General features: G+C 44.6%; 1 protein-coding gene across 1 annotated transcript in view; it reads right to left on the bottom strand.

Annotated features, from left to right (window-relative positions):
- Positions 1–20,840, bottom strand: part of TMEM165 (transmembrane protein 165) — a 33,183-nt gene extending 12,343 nt beyond the window's left edge. The window contains exons 1-2 of the mRNA XM_080796703.1: positions 20,373–20,840; positions 6,504–6,729 (exon numbers count right to left, since the gene is read on the bottom strand). Of these exons, the coding sequence (XP_080652829.1) occupies positions 6,504–6,729; positions 20,373–20,579 (433 nt within the window). The 5' untranslated portion in view covers positions 20,580–20,840. The remainder of the gene's footprint in view (positions 1–6,503; positions 6,730–20,372) is intronic.
- Between the last annotated feature and the right edge of the window lie 430 nt (positions 20,841–21,270).

Genomic DNA, 21,270 nt, shown 5'->3' with positions numbered 1-21,270 from the left:
CACATCAGGCTCTCTGCTCTGCGGGGAGCCTGCTTCCTCCTCTCTCGCTGCCTGCCTCTCTGCCTACTTCTGATCTCTGTCTGTCAAATAAATAAATAAAATCTTCAAAAAAAAAAAAAAAGAAAAGAATCTGACTTTTGATCTCAGCTCAGTTCTCAATCTCAGGCTGAAGTCAAGCCCCACACTGGCCTCCACACTGGGCACAGAGCCTACTTAAAAACAAACAGTTCAATCATTTCATTAAGAGATGCATGTCCAGGGGCGCCTGGGTGGCTCAGTGGGTTAAAGCTTCTGCCTTCAGCTCAAGTCATGATCCCAGGGTCCTGGGATCGAGCCCCACATCAGGCTCTCTGCTCCATGGAGAGCCTGCTTTCTCCTCTCTCTCTCTGCCTGCCTCTCTGCCTACTTGTGATCTCTGTCAAATAAATAAAAATCTTTAAAAAAAAAAAAAAAAAGATGTCCAAATTTGAAAAAATGTTTTAGGTAGTGTGATGTACTAGCTAAATATATGTAATATAAATGTATTTAGTTTGTGATATATTTTGCATTTAATCAACTATGTACTATTAATAACTGTAACTTCATCTATAAAAAATATTAACATTTGGAGACTTAAAAGAAAACTGTCAGTCTCAGGTGCCTGGGTGGCTCAGTGGGGTAAGCCTCTGCCTTCAGCTCAGGTCATGGTCTCAGAGTCCTGAGATCAAGCCAGGACCATCATTGGGCTCTATGCTCAGCAGGGAGCCTGCTACCCCCCGACCCTGCCTGCCTCTCTGCCTACTTTGTGATCTCTCCCTCTGTCAAATAAATCAATCTTAAAAAAAAAAAAAAAGAAAGAAAAAGAAGAAAACTGTTAGTCTCTTTTAAAATTCAATTTATGGGGGCATCTGGGTGGCTCAGTTGGTTAAGCCTCCTACTCTTGACTTCTGATCAGGTCGTGATCTCAAGGTCGTGAGATCAAATCCCACATCAGGCTCTCCACACTCAGCGAGGAGTCTGCTTGAGATTCTCTCTCCCTCTCTCCCACCCCTCCCCCTGCATGCGCACACTTTCTAAAATAACTAAATCAATTTTTAAAAAAAATTTTCCATTTGTATGCATATTTGTGCAGCAGATGACAGTGTTGAATGAGCTAGATCTGAACAAGCAAAATCCGTAAAAGATTTTGAGGCACAAAGTTATAATCATTTCAAAAATAAAATTCTCTGGTATTATTCAAACTCAATCCCAACACATGACTTCACCAACAACTCGCTCCACTTTTCCTATTTTCTATATCAAAATTTGCTTTTGAAAAAAAATTGTGTTTTTATTATGAATTATGAATAACACTAAAGCAAACTTCTAAAATGTGAGAAGTAGTCAGATTATTTTAATCCGTAAAATAGTCATGTGTAATAGGTTTAACAGGACATAAACCTTAACAGGCGTCCAAGCAGCCAAAAACGGAACTTGCTCTGTACTTGAAGAACTAGCTTCCGAGCGAGGTCGGAGGTGCGGAGGGGTGAAGGACCGAGCACCTGCAACACTGCACAGACCACAGCCCTCTGAGGGAACTGGGAACTCGGCGTGATGGTCTCCATTCCACAGAGGGGGCGTTGAGGCTCGCTGGTTAAGGAACTCATCAGCAGGCCACTACCGGCAGTCAGGTTCCCACTCAGGCCTGACTCTCAGGGGAAAGCTGTTTTCCGCCCAGCTGGGTGACCTGGGGTGGCTGCTGAAACAGACTCAACTATGCCTCATGATTTGTTAAGTTTACTTTCTCATGGTCTAATTCTTTGAAAAACTGAAGCCGATACAATAGTAACACAAACTGGGAATGTGAGAACATTTCATCCCTGTATCATAATGGGTAAGAAGCTTAATCAAACACAACAAACTGAAAGTGACTCTTGTTACTGATTACCGTATGTCCTTCAACAGTTACTGCTTTCCAACATGCCCTTGAAATGTCCTGCAATCTATAATCCACTGTTGTGACTTGAGTCCTATTTCTAAGAAATCAGACAGAAGCTTATCTGGACTGAAAAACAAACAAAAAATCCCCACAAGGGTATACACAGGCAAACCAAGGATAAAAAACTAGCAAATAAATGAGGTTTATGGATCTTGGCTATGACGAGCTGAAATTTTTTTAAATTACTGTGTTATGTTAGTTTATGTTAGTCACCATACAGCACATCATTAGTTTTTGATGTAGTGTTCCATGATTCATTGTTTGCGTGCAACATCAGTGCTCCATGCAATCCGTGCCCTCCTTAATACCCATCACCAGGCTCACCCATACCTCCTCCCCTCTAAAGCCCTCAGTTTGTTTCCCCAAGTCCAGAGTCTCTCCTAGTTCGTTTCCCCCTTCATTCTTCCCTTCCTTCTCCTAATGTCCTCCATGCTACTGCTACGTTCCACAGGTAAGTGAAACCATATAATAGACTTTGACTTTTAGCATAATCTCCTCCAGTCCCATCCATGTTGATCCATGTTGATGCAAAAGTTGGGTATTCATCCTTTCTGATGGCTAATATTCCATTATATATATGGACCACATCTTCTTTATCCATTTGTCTATTAAAGGGCATCTTGGCTCTTTCCACAGTTTGGCTATTGTGGACACTGCCATTATGAACACTGGGGTACATATGGCCCTTCTTTTCACTACATCTGTATCTTTGGGGTAAATACCCAGTGGTGCAATTGCTGGGTCACAGGGTAGCTCTATTTTTAATTTTTTGAAGAACCTCCATATGGTTTTCCAAAGTGGCTGCACGAATTTTCATTCCCACCAACAAGTGTAAGAGGGTTCCCCTTTCTCCACACCTTCAAGAACACTTGCCGTTTCTTGTCGTGTCGATTTTTGTCCTTCTAACTGGTGTAAGGTGGTATGTCACTGTGATTTTGATTTCAATTTTCCTGATGGCTAATGATGATGAACATTTTTTCGTGCGTCTGTTGGCCATTTGTATGTCTTCTTTGGAGAAGTGTCTGCTCATGTCTTCTACCGATTTTTTTTTTTAAGATTTTATTTATTTATCTGACAGACAGAGATCACAAGTAGGCAGAGAAGCAGGCAGAGAGAGAGAGAGAGGAGGAAGCAGGCTCCCTGCTAAGCCCGATGCAGGGCTCGATTCCAGGACCCTGGGATCATGACCTGAGCCAAAGGCAGAGGCTTTAACCCACTGAGCCACCCATGCGCCCCCTTCTACCAATTTTTTGACGTGATTATCTGTTTTGTGTGTGCTGAGTTTGAGAAGTTCTTTATCGATCTTGGATATCAACCCTGTCTATAGTGTCATTTGCATATCTTCTCCCATTCTGTGAGTTGCCTCTTTTTCTATTGACTGTTTCCTTTGCTGTGCAGAAGCTTTTGATCTTGATGAAGTCCCAAAAGTTCATTTTCCCTTTTGTTTCCCTTGCCTTTGGAGACAAGTCTTGAAAGAAGCTGCTGTGGCCAATGTCAAAGAGGTTACTGCTTATGTTCTCCTCTAGGATTTTGATGGATTCCTGTCTCACATTGAGGTCTTTCATCCATTTAGAGTTTATCTTTGTGTCTGGTATAAGAGTATGGTCCAGTTCCATTCTTCTGTATATAGCTGTCCAATTTTCTCAGCACCATTTACTGAAGAGACTGTCTTTTTTCCACTGGATATTTTTTCCTGCCTTGTCGAAGATTAGTTGACCATAGGGTTGAGGGTCCATATCTGGGCTCTCTACTCGGTTCCACCGGTCTATGTATCTGTTTTTGTGCCAGGACCATGCTGTCCTGGTGATCACAGCTTTGTAATATAGCTTGAGACCAGGCAACGTGATGCCCTCAGCTTTTTCTTTTTCAACATTTCCTTAGCGATTCGGGGTCTTTTCTTGTTCCATACAAATTTTAGGATTGTTTGTTCCAGCACTTTGAAAAATGCCATTGGCATTTTGATTGGGATGGCACTGAAAGTATAGATTGCTCTGGGTAGCATAGACATTGTCTCAAAGTTTATTCTTCCGATCCATGAGCAGGGACTGTTCTTCCATTTTTCTGTGTCTTCTTCAATTTCTTTCATGAGTGTTTTGTACTTCCTAGAGCACAGATTCTTTACTTGGGTTAGGTTTATTCCAAGGTATCTTGTGGTTTTGGTGCTATTGTAAACAGAATCCATTCTCTAATTTCTCTTTTTACAGTTGCATTGTTAGTGTATCAGAAAGCAACTGATTTCTGAACGCTGATTTTGTATCCTGCCACAATATTAAATTACTGTATGAGTTCTAGTAATCTGGGGATGGAGACTTCCGGGTTTTCCACATAGAGGATCATATCATCTACGAAGAGAAAGTTTGACTTCTTTGCCAATTTGAATACCTTTCATTTTTTTTTTTAAATTTTTTATTTCTTTTCATAGTAACAGTATTGTTTTTTCACCACACCCAGTGCTCCATGCAATCCGTGCCCTCCCTAATACCCACCACCTGGTTCCTCTGACCTCCCACCCCCCCCCCGCCCCTTCAAAACCCTCAGGTTGTTTTTCAGAGTCCATAGTCTCTCATGGTTCACTTGGTTCTCATGGTTCACTTCCCCTTCCAATTTCCCTCAAGTCCCTTCTCCTCTCCATTTCCCCATGTCCTCCATGTTACTTGTTACTTGTTATGCTCCACAAATAAGTGAAACTTATTTGTGTTGACTCTCTCTGCTTGACTTATTTCACTCAGCATAATCTCTTCCAGTTCCGTCCATGTTGCTACAAAAGTTGGGTATTCATCCTTTCTGATGGAGGCATAATACTCCATAGTGTATATGGACCACATCTTCCTTATCCATTCATCCACTGAAGGGCATCTTGGTTCTTTCCACAGTTTGGCGACCGTGGCCATTGCTGCTATAAACATTGGGGTACAGATGGCCCTTCTTTTCACTACATCTGTATCTTTGGGGTAAATACCCAGTAGTGCAATTGCAGGGTCACAGGGAAGCTGTTTTTAATTTCTTGAGGAATCTCCACACTGTTCTCCAAAGTGGCTGCCTTTCATTTCTTTTTGTTGTCTGAATGCTGTTGCTAGGACTTCTAGTACTGTGTTGAACAATAGTGGTGATAGTGGGCATCCTTGTGTTCCTGATCTCAACAGGAAGGCTCTTAGCTTTCCCCCCTTGAGAATGATACTCGCTGTAGGGTTTTTCATAGATGGATTTTATGAAGTTGAGGAATGTTCTCTCTATCCCTATACTCTGAAGAGTTTTAATCAGGAAAGGATGCTGTATTTTGTCAAATGCTTCTTCTGCATCATTTGAGAGGACCATACGGTTCTTGTCTCTTCTCTATGTCTTCTGTCACATTGATTGATTTGTGAACATTGAACTACCCTTGCATCCCAGGGATAAATCCCACCTGGTCATGATGGATAATCCCTTTAATGTACGGTTTAATGTACTGTTGGGTCCTATTAGCTAGGATCTTGTTGAGAATCTTGGCATCCACATTCATCAGGGATATTGTTCTCAAATTCGCTGGTTTTGGGATCAAGGTAATGCTGGCCTTATAGAAAGAGACTGGAAGTTTTCCTTCTGTTTCTATTTTTTGAAACAGCTGTAGGAGAACGGGTATTACTCCTTCTTTGAATGTTTGGTAGAATTTCCCCAGGGAATCCAACAGGCCCTGGACGCTTGTTTTTTGGGAGGTTTTTGATCACTGCTTCGATCTCGTAACTGGTTATTGGTCTATTCAGGTTGTCAATTTCTTCCTGTTTCAGTCTCGGCAGTTTACAGGTTTCCAGGAATGCATCAACTTCTTCCAGGTTGCTTAATTTATTGTGATATAGCTGTGGATAGTAATTTCTGATAATTGTATTTATTTCCTTGGTGTTAGCTGTGATCTCTCCCCTTTTGTTCATAATTTTATTAATTTGGGTCCTTTCTCTTTTCTTTTGGATAAGTCTGGCCAGTGGCTTGTCAATCTTATTAATTCTTTCAAAGAACCAGCTTCTAGTTTCATTAATGTGTCCTATCGTATTTCTGGTTTCTAATTCATTGATCTCTCCTCTAATCTTAATAATTTCCCTTCTCATGTGTGGGTTAGGTTTAATTTGTCGTTGATTCTCCAGATCTTTAAGGTGTAAAGAGAGTTTGTGTATTCAGGACTTTCCTATTGTTTTGAGTGAGGCTTGGATGGCTATGTATTTCTCCCTTAGGACCACCTTTGCCATACACAGTAGGTTTTGGATCTATGTGTCTTCGTTCTCATTGGTTTCCATAAATTAAGTTCTTCTTTGATTTCCTGATGGGCCCAAATATTCTTGAGCAGGATGGTCTTTAGCCTCCAAGTGTCTGAATTTCTTCCAAACTTTGAAATTTTAATTTTAAAAGTACAACATGGTTTTTAGTAATGTACGTAACTGACACCATTTTCTGTTTACTTAATTCTGGAACTGTGTCAACCCAAGTGCACCTGACTAGCTAGTCAATGACTCAATGCCCCACACCATGCTTTCTCCTTAATTCAATAAAGTCATGAGGAGGAAAAAAGCACACTCACCTGATAAGCACGTCATTAGGCCCAAGGCCAGCATAGCCCCAGCCAACACCGTCAGCCGATTATAGCGCATTGCCATGATGGCTGCTATAAAAAATGTCTTATCACCCAGTTCAGATACAATGATAACTGATATGGCAGCAACAAATGCATGGATAAATCCCAAATTCGTCTGGGTAGCTGGATCTTCTTTATTGCCATGAACCGGGGCAGCTGGTGTAAATCCCTTCTGAAATAAAAATGATACATACATCTGTATCAGCTCTTTTTCGGAAAAAATCGTTACTTAAAATTCTTTTATTTTTGGATGTGAATTGAAGTTTTTCTGTCACTGTCCTTAACTCACTAAGGACTCTGAAAGCCGTTTGTAATGACCAAAACTTCTAACTGATAGATGCTACAATGCAGATCCAAGTATAATCCTGCAAAATAATTTTTTTAAGGAGACCAGCTATAGCCAAATATTAAAATTACTCTATTTCCCAAGTATTTGAGATTAGTTCTTAGCTATGTCTCATTTGTAACTTGAGTGGAAGAGTCAGATATGTTTACCAAACATTCAAGTAAAAGAAAGCAGAGAGAAGTTCCTTTAACATTTTATAGGACAAAATAGGATCCAGAAAGTTCTCAACAGGCTAGAGCAAGAAATGGCTCTAGCTGTGATTTAATATAGCTGGATATAGGGCACCTGGGTGGCTCAGTGGGTTAAAGCCTCTGCCTTCGGCTCAGGTCATGATCCTGGGGTCGAGCCCCACATCGGGCTCTCTGCTCCACAGGGAGCCTGCTTCCTCCTCTCTCTCTACCTGCCTCTCTGCCTACTTGTGATCTCTGTCTGTCAAATAAACAAATAAAATCTTTAAAAAAATATAGATATATATAGCTGGATATAAAAATACATAAAGAATTTATAAAACACCAAAAAAACCCAAATAATCTGATTAAAATGGGCAGAGGACCTGAACAGATATTTTTCCAAAGACATCCAGATGGCCAACAGCCACATGGAATGACACGCCACATCACTCATCATCAGGGAAATGCAAATCACAACCACAATGAGGTACCTACCACCTCACACCTGTCAGAATGGCTAGGATCAAAAAGATAAGATACATATGTTGGTGAGGACGTGGAGAAAAAGGAACCTTCATGCACCTGGTGGGAATGTAAACTGATGCAGCCACTGTGGAAAACAGTACGGGGGCTCTTTGAAAACTTAAAAGTAGAACTACCCTATGATCTGGTATAGGGTATTTACCCAAAGCAAACAAAAACACTAATCTGAAAAAATCTATGCACTTCTATGTTTACTGCAGCATTATTTAAAATAGCCGGACAGGGAAAGAACCTAAGTGTTCGCCAATAGAAGAAGATACGGTATTTTCTCTCTCTCACCCTCTCTCTCTCTCTCTCTCTCTCTCACACACACACACACACACACACACACAATGAATACTACTCAGCCATTAAAAAAATGAGATCTTGGGGCGCCTGCATGGCTCAATCCGTTAAGTGTTTGCCTTGGCCTCATGTCATGATCCTGGGGTCCTGGGATCAGGCCCCTGAGTCGGGCTCCCTGATCAGTGGGAGTCTGCTTCTCCCTCTCCCATTCCCCCTGCTTGTGTGCGCTCTCTCTAATAAATACATAAAATCTTTAAAAAAAAAAAAAAATGAGATCTTGCCATGTGCAAGAACATGGATGGACCTAGAGGATATTATGCTAAGTGAAATCAGAGAAAGACAATAACATCTGGTTTCACTTACACACAGAATCTAAAAAACAAAACAAAAAAGCAAGCAAAACACAGGAACAGACTCATAATTACAGAGAACTGATGGTTGCCAGAGGGGTGGGGGTGGGAGGGCGGGCAAAATGGGGGAAGGGGAGTGGGGATACAGGCCTGCAGCTATGGAGTGAGTGCATCATGGGAAAGAAGGGGCCATGTTTACCTTGCCTGGTGACAGACAGTAGGCACACCTGTGAGGTAGCGAACATACAGAGCTGTCACATCACCATGCTGTGCACCTGAAATTCACATAATGCTGCATGTCAACTACACTTCAATAAAAAAAATTAAAACTGTTAAAAAATGTACACATATAGAGCTGGATATATGATGGTCCAATGCCAGTGTCTAAATATATCCTAGGAGGTGTCATGTGGTCTAATAAAAATGACAAACCTGGAGCGCCTGCGTGGCTCAGTGGGTTAAGCCTCTGCCTTCGGCTCAGGTCATGATCTCAGGGTCCTGGGATCAAGCCCCGCATCAGGTTCTCTGCTCAGCGGGGAGCCTGCTTCCCCCTCTCTCTCTGCCTTTCTCTCTGCCTGCTTGTGATCTCTCTCTCTCTGTTAAATGAATAAATAAAATATTAAAAAAAAAAAAAAACCTAAAAACGACAAACCTAAGTCTTGGTTGGCATTAAGGTCATTTTAAGCTGAAATGTGACCACGCTCCAAGAAGCAAGTACCTGAAGTACTTTTTAATAGGTAGTGACAAGTCCATTATTCTGTGCTGCCCAGCTCTCACCCAAAATCCTGTACAGTTCTGGGGCGCCACCGTGGAGAAGGCCCCGCCCCTTGAAGATCATCCCAGACAGAAGAGGCTCTCAAGCTAGGGGGTGGCAGGCTGTTTCGAGACCACGACCAGCCTGTGTCAGCTAAGGATGTTTTTTATAGAGGCATCTGGGTGGCTCAGTCATTCAGCATCTGCCTTCCGCTCAGGTCATGATCCCGGGATCAAGTCCTGCATTGGGCTCCCTGGTCCTCAGGAAGCCTGTTCTTCCTCTCCCTCTCCCCCTGCTCCTGTTCCCTCTCTCACTACGTCTCTGTGTCCAAAAAATAAAATCCTTAAAAGAATTTTTTTTACATTTTTAAGGGGTTGCAAAAAATAAAAAGAGGGACAGAAGGGGGAAGGATGGAAGAAGGAAGGGAAAATTATGCAACAGAGACCTTAAAAACCGAAAACATTACCTGGCCCATTAAAAAAGTTTCCAATTCAGGCTCTAAAACAATCAAAGAAGGGACAAGGAGAAACCAGGTGCCTAGGTTCCCATGGCCGCAAAAAGTCTGCAGGTCTGTATCTACACTGCGGGGTCCCAAGAGGTAGAACTAGAAAGTCACAGGTGATAGTTTTAGGGGGCAGATTTTAGCTTACCCCAGAGAAAAGAGTTCTCCCCCGAGACAGCCATGTGAAGCCATACCGGGTGGCTAGAGAAGGCAGCCAGTCTCCTCCTCTGTGTCAGAGTTCCAGAGAAGAGACCCTCCCCTCACAGGTCTTAATGCAATGTCCAGAGACGCTGTCACAACTGAGGGTGAACTCCTGGCATCTGGCAGGCAAAAGCCACAGGTGCTGCTATGGACAGATCGCCATGCACAGGACGGCCCCAACCTCCACAGCGAAGAATTACCAAACCCAACACATCTCTAGTTCCCAGGCTGGGAAACTGTGGGCGAGACAAATTGCTTCTGAATGTCTCCTCCCAGCCTAACAGCCAACCTTTAATTAACTTTTAAAGCCCATGAATCTCTAGAAACCTAAGAGATGAAAAAGAGAAAGAAACTCCAGAAACACATATGATATTTGACAGGGTACAAAACAGAAGTATTTTGATTTCCTAGTCAGAGATGTCAGAGGTAAGAATAAAATTCTAAATTCTTAGTGCGCACGGCATTCCTCAACTCACAACATGAACGTGAGTCCCAATTCCACAGTAAAGATTAGCAAGACTTAAGCATTTATCAGATGAGACCTCTGAGCTAAAAACTGGGGCAATTTAACGTTTTAGAAAATATCTGATGTTAGGACTAAATCAGAAGGACAGCCTTGGAAGCCAGCTCTTTATTAAGCAAGTACCATTTTAAGAAATTCTTGCTTTCTTGGGCACCTGGGTGGCTCAGTTGGTTGAGCAACTGCCTTCAGCTTAGGTCATGATCCTGAGTCCCGGGATGGAGTCCCGCGTCAGGCTCCCTGCTCACTACCTGGGGCACCGGGGAGTCTGCTTCTCCCTCTGACCCTGCCCCGCTCATGCTTTCTCTCAAATAAAATTTTTTTTTCTCTCAAATAAACAAAATTTAAAAAAAAAATAGAAAAGAAATTCTTGCTTTCTCTCCATGACCACTTTAGCTCCATCTATGCTGATGGTTTTTTAAAGATGAGCTTCCTTTCTCTTCAAATACCCTAGATCATTAAGCATCATTAAAAAAAAAAAAAGCATTTCAACTCAGCTCTCATTAATGCAACCATTTTCCTCCTGTATGAAGGAATTTCACTGTAAAGTATTTAGGATCTGAAATCCAAGAACAATTAACTCTAAGCCCAAAACCAGAAAATGTTTACTTTTAAAAACACGGGGAGCAAAACTGCATATTCTCGTGATCTTATAATTCCCAGCCATAAAGCCCTGGCTTTATTACTCAGCCTGTCTGTTTCTCTGTGAAATGATGACAAAATAAAACTTGCCTTGCAAGGACAACAAAACAAAAAACTACATATCCTTAAAAACTTGCTATATACACAACACAAGAAAATCAACCTGCAGCTTTTATCATGTATTAGGCTAGTCTTGGATATCCAAAAAGATAGTGTTAAACCACCAACCACCGTGATAAGAATTTAAAACCGAAGCATCGGGGTATTATTATGGAGGTCGATTTTTAAAACTTAAAGTGCTAATACCAGGGTCAGAAAATGATCACTGGTTGTCAAAGGCCTAACTGCTTACAGTGTGCAGGTAGCGTCTCCTTTTTCTAATTCACCTTCAGGATAACTTGCAATGGTTTAATGCGTGGCTCTGGTATCAGTCTGCCCGGGGCCACAGCCAAGGCCTTACCACTTACTGTACGACTTTGGGCCCGGAAGCTTACCTCCCCCGTGACTCCAGCTGCAGGGCTGCTGTGAAAATTAAATGAGCTCCCACACAGAAAGCTTCAGGATGATGCCTAGCCACACAGCAAGCACTCAGTTACAGTTACCACAGCGCACCACAATGACCAGTTTCATCCTTGTAAAACGAAGTTGGTTCGTTATGGTACCTCAGTAATGACGAGCCTCACGCTCCATATGGAAGGATGGGCCAGAGCAGCAGCATCCAGCAGAAAATAATGCAAGCCACAGCATTTACATTTTCTGGTAGCCACGTTTTAAAAATGTAAAAACAGGTAAGTTATTTTTAATAATATTTTACTTAACCCGACACAGCCAAAACACTACTCTGGGAACACAGCATTCCTTTTTTTCCACACGAGCGTCTACCTACTCAGCACGCCCAGCTCACGCACGTCCCCATTTAGCCAAGCCACAGTTTTCCAGTGCGGAAGGATGGCCACATGGCTCGGGCTACAGTTCTGGGCAGCGCAACACAAGAATCTGTTAAGCTTCTGATAACCACCAGCCTTCAGTCACGCAGTCCTACCGCCCTTCCTACCTCCTTTTTCTGATTCGTCTTGGTTCCTCAAGATCCAACTTACACAGAAGCTCATAAGCAAGGCCTAGCCCGACGACTCCCACCCTAATCACCTGCGATCCTCAAGAGAAAGTGAATGCATCCCGTGGGCATGGCAGGTACACGTCTGAAGCGAAGTTTACGACAGGAGCCCTAGGGGAGTTCATCTCTCTGCATTAGAAGCATGTGCAAATGTAATGTCATCTGTAGTAACAGAAGACAAAATAACTAAATGTCCATCAACAGGGAACTGGTTAAACAAATGGTCGCTCTGTGCATCAGAATGTTTTCTAAAATATAAGAAAAGTAAAAATTAGAATGTTTTATTTATACCAATAAAGAAAAATCAGGAAGATATTTTTAAGTTGGAAAAAAGCACCTACTATGCGTATAGTCATTGTATGTGTGTGCATGGAGGGGCGCGGAGGGAGGGCGGTATATAGTTTGGTATCGCTGTTAATGCATGCCAGGTCTCAGCAATCAGTTAACAGTGGGTGTATACAGGAAAGAAACCAGGATGACCAGGACAGGAGTCAGCAAACTTTTCCTTAAAGGGCCAAATGTTTAATCTCACGGGCCACAAGGTCTCTATGGTAACTACTCAACTCCAGATGTTGGAGCTGGAGAACAGCCACAGAGAAGACTTTAATGAACGGGCATGGCTCTGCTCCAGTAAAAAACTTTCTTTACAAAAACAAGGAGCCAGGGTGCCTGGGTGGCTCAGTGGGTTAAGCCTCTGCCTTCGGCTCAGGTCAAGATCTCAGAGTCCTGGGATCGAGTCCCCGCATGAGGCTCTCTGCTCAGCAGGGAGCCTGCTTCCCCCTCCTCTCTCTGCCTGCCTCTCTGCCTACTTGTGATCTCTCTGTCAAATAAATAAAAAAATAAAATCTTAAAAAAGAAAAACAAGGAGCCAGTGGTAAAACGCAGTCTGCTGACTCCTCAAACTAGAATACAAGAGGAGGAGGAGACAAACTGTTTCACTCTATGTTCTTTGTACTTGCGGGGTTTTTGTTTGTTTTGGTGTTTTCCATACACATGATTACAGACACCTGTTGTGTACCGCTTCATACATCTCTCGACCCAATCTCTCGCTCTGCTTATGGAGAACCAATTCCTCGAAGGCTATTCATTCGTTTCAGGCAGGTTCAACCAGAAAGTAGGGCCTCTGCACTCCTTCACTGCCCGGCAGTCTGGAGGAGCTACCCCTGTGGGGCAACCTTTGACCACTCGGGAAGTGGGCTCTCATTTCGTAAGCCTCCCTGAAGCCTGAGCAGGATTCGGGACCCGCCACTCCAACTTCAAAATGCACCATGGCACATGCCCTTACCTCACTGCCAGGACTGACCAATGGAAAGAATACAGGCGTGTTCTGAGAACAGGGAGTAAACCCATCAGATGGATGGCTGGGGTAAGACTAGAAAGATGAACTGAGCCCAGACTGAAAATCCCATTTGTTCTGACCAGCAAGAAGCCCTTAAAAGTCTGAGTAGAAGCCACAAATTCGATCAAGGCACTGTGGCTAATAGATCAGGGCAGAAAGCAGAGACGGCTGGCAGCCACTGGACCAATGAATGAGGAGATCAGCTGCATAAGACCAATGTGGAAGAAACTTCAGAGAAAGGACAATTCTGCACATGATGGAAACAGAAAACATCAAGAGAACTTTAAAAAGTGGTGGCGGTGAGGTGGAGGGGGGAATGGATCAAAGATGATGGTAAGGTTTTCTGCTGGGTGTACTGGAAGGAATATTTACATTCCTACAAAGTATGTGGCCAAGTGGGAAAAAATAAGGTTTGGTTTCAGATACGTTCACCATGAGGCAGTAAAAAGCATTTCACATGAAGGCTTCCAAGAGGCCATCAGAACTGGGACACCAGAGCTGAGTCCAGCCCAGTCTCGAGGCGTGCGTCTGCTTGCTGACAGCCTACACTGATCAGCTAGAGCTCTGTGAGTAGATGGGATTTCCAAGGGAAAGGGAGACTAGATGAGCCTTAGAGAAAGTCTTTACCTAGGGGAGGGGGCGGAGGAGGGGAAAAACCAGCAACAACAGTACAACTGTCTTAAACAATCAGAGGGCCAGGCAGGAAAGCACCATGGATGGTCAAGTTAGCGGCAGGCACCATTCGCTCAGCTACTAACTAGATGCCAAGTATTTTCTTTTCTTTTCTTTTTTTTTTTTTTTAAGATTTTATTTATTTATTTGACAGAGAGAGAGAGATCACAAGCAGGCAGAGCAGCAGGCAGAGAGAGGGAGAAGCAGGCTCCCCGCCGAGCAGAGAGCCCGATGTGGGGCTCGATCCCAGGACCCTGAGATCATGACCCGAGCCAAAGTCAGAGGCTTAAACCACTGAGCCACCCAGGTGCCCCCCAAGTATTTTCATATATGCAGTTTAACCGGCTTCTCAAAAACCTGAGCACTGTTATCTCGACATAACCTAGGAGGAGAGACTGAAACTTACTAAGACTCAAGGACATCCAGCCAAGATGGGGTAAAGGCTCTTAAAGAGGAGGCTGAACAGTGTGAAATGAGAGCTGAAAAGGACCCCAGGATGTAGCAAGTAGGTAGGTGTAAGTATCCTTCAAAACCAGAATTTCAATGAAAAGACAAGGACTGAAGCCAAATAAGGAAGACTAGAGTGAGGCAAAAGAGCAGTTAATTCCCTAATCCCCAGAAAGAAATATGGTCGAGGGACGCCTGGGTGGCTCAGTGGGTTAAGCATGTGCCTTTGGTTCAGGTCATGATCCCAGGGTCCTGGGATCGAGTCCTGCATCGGGCTCCCTGTTCAGTGGGGAGCCTGCTTCTCCCTCCGCCTGCCGCTCTCCCTGTCTCTGACAAATAATTAAATAAAACCTTTCAAAAAAATCTGATTTATAAAACTGAAAAATAGAAACAAACACAGTCAAGTAGTGAAGTTATTGGTCCTTCTCTCCCCTTCTCCAAAAAGGAGAAGCCTGTGGGCTGGTGTCAGCAGACAGAAAGGAGCCAGCGAAAGGGAGAGAATAAAGACTCTGAGGAGGGCAAGTAGCAGAGGTCAGAAGAAAACAGGCACGGGGACACGGAGAAGAGGCGCGGAAAGGATGGCAGTCTGGCCCCACACATGGAGAAAGGCAGGAAGTGGAGATGCTCCAGGCGGCTCACAGGCAGGGGCTGTAACTCTGGCATCCCACTACCCAATCACAGTGTTAGACCAGTCAGTGGTGAACCACCAGTGTCTGCCTTCGTTCCGATACCACCATCAGTATTTGAATTTGGGTGTCAGATGCAAATTATTTACATCTTGAGATGTAAAAAAAAAAAAAAATTGCTGAATAAAACTCATACTCAATTAAAAATAGTTCCAAACTGAAAAACGGGATGGGGGGGGGGGCAGGGGATAAGTTCTCCCTTTTAGAAAGTATTCCTTTGTGCTCTCTTGATCTTCAAGAGAAGGATGAAAATGCCAACAAGGCAAACAATAACTCCTACTTGAGTCCTAGAGTTCAGATGCGCACACCGCAGCAGTGACCTGAACAAAAAGTGGCCTGGGAACCCCAGGGGCACCTCCACGTGGCTGCCCATGCCTGTGAAACAAGGGCTACAACCAGCTACCCAGAAAAGGACTGGTCTCCCTGCAAGAAAACAGCAAGAAAGCCAATCGACAAAGGTCATCATATAAGAGGTGAAACCTGGAGATAAAGGGGTCTAGAGGAAAATGCTTAGAATTGGCTGAGAACAGGCTCCTCGCTGTTACTTTACTGTATCAAGTCAGAAATGCCTTTCCCACAAGATGGAAAATGTGCACAAAAATATATGTGCAACTTAAATAAGACACCATGGAAAAACCTGGTTTGAAAAGACTGTACGGGCTGGGTGGGGAGTCAGTGAAGTGTCAGGACTCTTGATTTCAGCTCAGGTGGTGACCTCAGGGTCCTGAGATGTAGTCCTGTGTCCTACGACCCGGACTCCAGGTTCAGCAGGGAGTCGGCTTGAGATGCTCCCTCTCCCTCTGCCTCTTCCCCTGCTTGTACATGGTCTCTCCCTAAATAAAAAGTTTTTAATAAATAAGCAAATAAAAAATAAGAGATTGTATTTAAAGATAAAATTGTATTTTATTATAAATTTCACTAGCATGTCTTTTTATTTGTGAATGGTTAGGTTTGTCGTTGTTTTTTTATGTTACTTGTTAATTCATATTAGAATACTATATATTTAACAATTGGATTTTTGTAAATACATTTTAATGAGTTAAACTTTATTTTTGTTAGTTTTGTAATGTATTTATAAATTGAGATTTGAAATGTATTAAATGTATTTAGCTTCACTGATTTTTTTTAATTGCTTTGATAGTAGAATACCACCAAATTCTGTAACATAATGATCACTTCATTTGACACAGTAATCATGAGTAAGACAAGAGTCACCTGACAGCCTCTATCTTTGCTATAAAGAGGCTAGAACTAAGCAGTTGGGGTTGGGCGGGATGGAGCAGGAGTGCAACCTCATGAAAATGGAAAAAAGCTTATAAAATTATCGCACAGGTAGTGATCCGAAGGGGCACGTGCACCCGAATGTTTATAGCAGCAATGTCCACAACAGCCAAACTACAGAAAGAACCTAGATGTCGGTGAACAGATGAATGGATAAAGAAAATGTGGTGTGTATATATATAGATGTGTGTACACACACACACATACATACACACACACACACACAGTGGAATACTATGCAGCCATCAAAAGAAATGAAATCTTGCCGTTTGCAATGAATAGATGGAACTAGAGGGTATTACGCTGAGCGAAGTCAGTCAATCAGAGAAAGACAATCATCATATGATCTCTCTGATGTGAGGAATTTGAGAGACAGGGTGGGGAGTTGTGGGGGGTAGGGAAGGAAATAATGAAACAAGATGGGATCAGGAGGGGGACAAACCATAAGAGACTCTTAATCTCACAAAACAAACAGGGTTGCTGGGGGGTGGGTGGGTGGGGAGAGGGTGGCTGGGTTATGGACACTGGGGAGGGTATGTGCTATGGTGAGTGCTGTGAAGTGTATAAACCTGATGATTCACAGATCTGTACCCCTGGGGCAAATAATACATGTCAATACAAAAATTAAGTAAATAAAATATTGCACAGTGGGCCTTCTCACAGTTCAAAGATAATAAATGAAAGAAATGCCAAGAAACAGTAAAGCAGAAATACAGTAACAAGAATTTGCACTGGGTAAGGTAATAGGCTTTGTGGCTTTATGCAACCGGAGCGGTTCTGTGGACGTCCAGAATACACAGCTAACTGTAAACTGCCTTATAAAATCTGTCTGATCTCCCTCAATTAAATGGACCTAAGGCTTCTTGGATTACATGCTCTGCCCAGGGAAGGAATAAGAAAAACAAAACAAAACAAAACAAAAAAACCTGAATAAGTCACTAGAAGCATAAACTACATAAATGAAAGGATCCAAGTGACCAACAACTAGTCTTTCCAGGGGTTTGTAAACTGGGGTTTATTTGTAACTGTCAGTAGAGAGTGTACCCCCAACTTTTTTAGCTGGTTATAGAAAAAAAAAAATGTAGAAAGCCCTGTCAGAAGTTCAGTTATCTTGCTTCAAAGTATCCTGAGGTATAACATTTTCATAATACATCCTACATGTGAATGTCTACCAGTGAAGGAGAGATTCTTCCCCCTCCATTTTCAGAAGTCCACTCTCACACAGCGGCACGAACAAAAGTAAACTTAAATAACCTACCCTTTTAAAATCTACTGGATGTAGCTGCAAAGCAAATCGGTTGAAACTTCCAGATACCTAGCAACATTCAGCCCTTGCTTATATAGTTATTAAATTGGACTCTGACCATATCTCACTTCTAACAACAGGACAAAAAAAACCCAAAGGATCCTTAAATTACATAGTTTAGAAAACATGAAAGAAAAACTGCTTCCAAAATGCTGTAGCACCCTAGAGAAAAAACCTGAGCCTTATCAAAACATTAGATGAAAATATAACTAAAACAAAATAATTAGATTCTACCACAATATAGAAAAATTCAGAATAAATTCCTATCTTTGGGCACCTGGGTGGCTCAGCAGGTTAAGTGTCTGCCTTCTGCTCAGGTCATGATCCCTGGGATGAGCCCAGTGTTGGGCTCCTTGCTCAGCGGGGAGCCAGCCACTCCCCCTGCTTGTGCTAACACATAAATAAATAAAATCCTAAAAAAAAGAATTAAAAAAATATATATATTTCTATCTTAAAAGAACCACCAAGAATACAGCTGACCCTTGAACAATGCGGGATTAGAGGTGCTGAGCCACCCCCTCAACACACAGTGGAAAATCTGCATATAACTTTGGGCTCCCCCAAAACTTAACTACTAATAGCCTACTGTTGACAGAAAGGCTTATCAGTAACATACACTGATATCAATTAACACATATTTTGTAAGTTATACATATTTTATACTGTGTTCATAATAAAGTTAGCTAGAGAAAAGAAAACGTTAAAATCATAAGGAAGAGAAAAAATATTTACAGTACTGTACTGAAAAAAAATCCACGTATTAGTGGACCCATACACTTCAAACTTGTTGTTCAAGGGTTCACTGTATATCAAAATATTTTTTTAAAGATTTTTATTTATTTATTTGACAGAGATCACAAGTAGGCAGAGAGGCAGGCAGAGAGAGGGGGAAGCAGGCTCCCTGCTGAGCAGAGAGCCCAATACGCGCCAATACCCGGCTCCATCCCAGGACCTTGGGATCATGACCTGAGCTGAAGGCAGAGGCTTTAACCCACTGAGCCACCCAGGTTCCCTGTATATCAAAATATTTAAGACAAAAATCATATTATATTGTGCCTGTCCCTTCCTTTCCCATCTCCAGTTTTAAAGACAAGGATCCTTAAGTCCATATAAATACAGTCATGGCACACTGCTGTCTTTATTTTACAAGGCTAGATTTTTCCTCGCTGCCTAAAAGGGTATTATTAATAGCCACACCTACCACTATTTATATCTCAAAAATCACTATGTGACTAAAACTATGATGAAAGGCCTGGAATGTTACATTCAAAATCTCTCTCACTCACAAAGTTACTTAACCACAAGTAGTCTCGTTTGAAAATAACGAGTTAATGACAGATAATGAGTTTAAATGACACAAACCTAAAGGATAAACACTAAGAATTCATTTCATGAATCAGCCTTTTAGTTCCATTTCAGAAGTGGAGATGGCTAGCCGGGTCAGCTGAGCCCAGGAGTGACAGGCAAGAGAGAAATCACTTTTAACTAGGAAGTCTTAGGGACGTCTTCAACAAGTAGGTATCTGCTGGTTCTGGAAAGGTGGGGACGGTTCTGACAGCCCGCCCCAAGCTCAGGACGCCTTTTTGGGGAGGCTCCCTGCTGGGGAGACGGGCCACAGAGTACATGGCACATGTCCAGTCTGAGTGGTTTAAGTACTGCCTATGAGCAAGGGAGTGGTGTCCAAAAAGCCTGCAGGCTGACTGGGGCCAAATCAGGAAGAAATCTCAATATCCGGCAGAAGAGGATGGACTGAAGTCAGTATGCGGGGGCAACTCACTGAGGGTTTGGGAGCAGCAGGAGAGAACTCCATTTCAGAAAGAAGCGTTAGGCGGTGTCTGGCTAAATGCAGCCTGCCTGGGCGGAGGGTGAGAGGCGGAACAGCAAACCTCTCCCACGAGAAGAGACACCAGAGGCCTCAACTGGAAACGGGGGAAAAAGCTTTCTGGCTACAGGGAAGGCATTTAAAAATGCCGCCGAGGGTCTGCATACAAGCGACTAAGTGATTCTAGTAACGTAAATTAAGACGTTAATAAGACCAAAGGACCGGGTTCGGGTATGCTTGGGAATTTAGTTTTGCCATCCCACACCGCCGCAACACTCTGACTGGTTATTCCTCTGCATTCCCGAGGGCTACTTCCTGCAAGCCAGAGCACGTTTTTTAAAAAGTGAGAGTCACGCTTCACAATCCACATACATTTGGCAAAACACACAGGTCGTGCAATGCTGAATCCGGGGAAGCGGTCTGGGACGAACGGTTTCAACACCGAAACGTCCGATGCTGCTATCCTCAGGGAACACGAAAAGCTTCCCACCGTCCTCGGTTAAAAAACTTCCTACCCGGGACGGGTATCTGCCGCTCTTGAGGACACGGCGGGTCATCAAGAAGCCCATTCCCCGGTAGCAGCATCCCGGCTCCCCGGACGGGAGGCTTCCCGCGGACGCCGGGCTGGGCGCTCCCTTCCCCTCCCCCATAAAGAGTCGGGCGAGGCCGGGCCCGACCCGGGAAGAAGCGCCCTCCACCGTCTCCACCCGCAAGGAGCGGCGGCGGGCTCCCCTCCCCCTCGCCGGCCGCCGGGGCCGAGCACGGCGCTGCCGGCGGCCGCGAGCCTGGTACCCAGCGCACCGGCTCCGCAGCCGGCCCGGCCCGTCCCGCTCACCTCGGCCCGGGCTGGCTCGGGGCCCTGCACGGCCGCGGGCTGCGGCTGCAGCTGCTGGGCAGGCGCCGGCGGTTCCTTGTTCCGGTGGCTAAGGTCTTCGTCGGGGACGGAGCGGACGCCGGTCGGGGCCCACGGCAGCGCGAAGAGCAGGAGCAGAAGTAGCTGGGGCGCCGATGCGCGGCCACTCCCCCGGGCCGCCGCCGCCATCCCGCCGGCCCAGACGGCCACGCACGGGCGCCGCAGGAGGAAGTGCCGGCGACGGGAAACGTCGACCCCAAGCCGCCCCCGCCGTGCGTCCCTCACGCCTCGCCGCCGCCGCCGCTCAGTGAGAAACCGACACCATGCGGGAAGTGGCAAGGACGCGCGACAGGCTTAGAGCAGGCCGGCGTCCGCAGCGACCGCCTCGGTCCTCCCCCTCTCCCGCGGCGGCCACAAGACTCAGCCAACTGTCTCGCTGCGGCCCAGCCCAATTCCTCGGGGCCCCGCCCCTGCCCGTGACAGCCTCCCATTGGCCCGGCGTCCTCCTCGGCGTCGTGACGTCCGCGGGCAGGTTGAGGTGCGGCTCGCGCCCTCCTCCCATTGGACCCTGCGCTCCTGGGAGGTGCCGGGCCGCGTGACGTTCCTCTCCTCGCATCCCTCTCGCGCTCCACGCGTATCCTTCCTCCCAGGTGTCTGCCGGGCTGCCCGGGACCGCCCGGCCGGTTGCTTCTGCTCCCGCCCGAGTTTTCTGCCCTAATATCCGGGCCGGCCCACGCTTCCCTTAGCCTGTCCTAGGTGTCGAATTAGTGGGAGCGCTGTGGTTACGTGGCGCTCGCTGTGGGGACCGCCACATCTAGCCCGGTGCCGCCTTGAACGTGCGGCCATCTATTGAGGGCAGTGTTGGAGAGTCAAATGCGAT

Source organism: Martes martes, assembly GCF_963455335.1.
Source record: "Martes martes genome assembly, chromosome: 2".
Taxonomy (NCBI): Eukaryota; Metazoa; Chordata; class Mammalia; order Carnivora; family Mustelidae; genus Martes; species Martes martes.
This window is presented reverse-complemented; position numbering and strand designations above follow the sequence as displayed.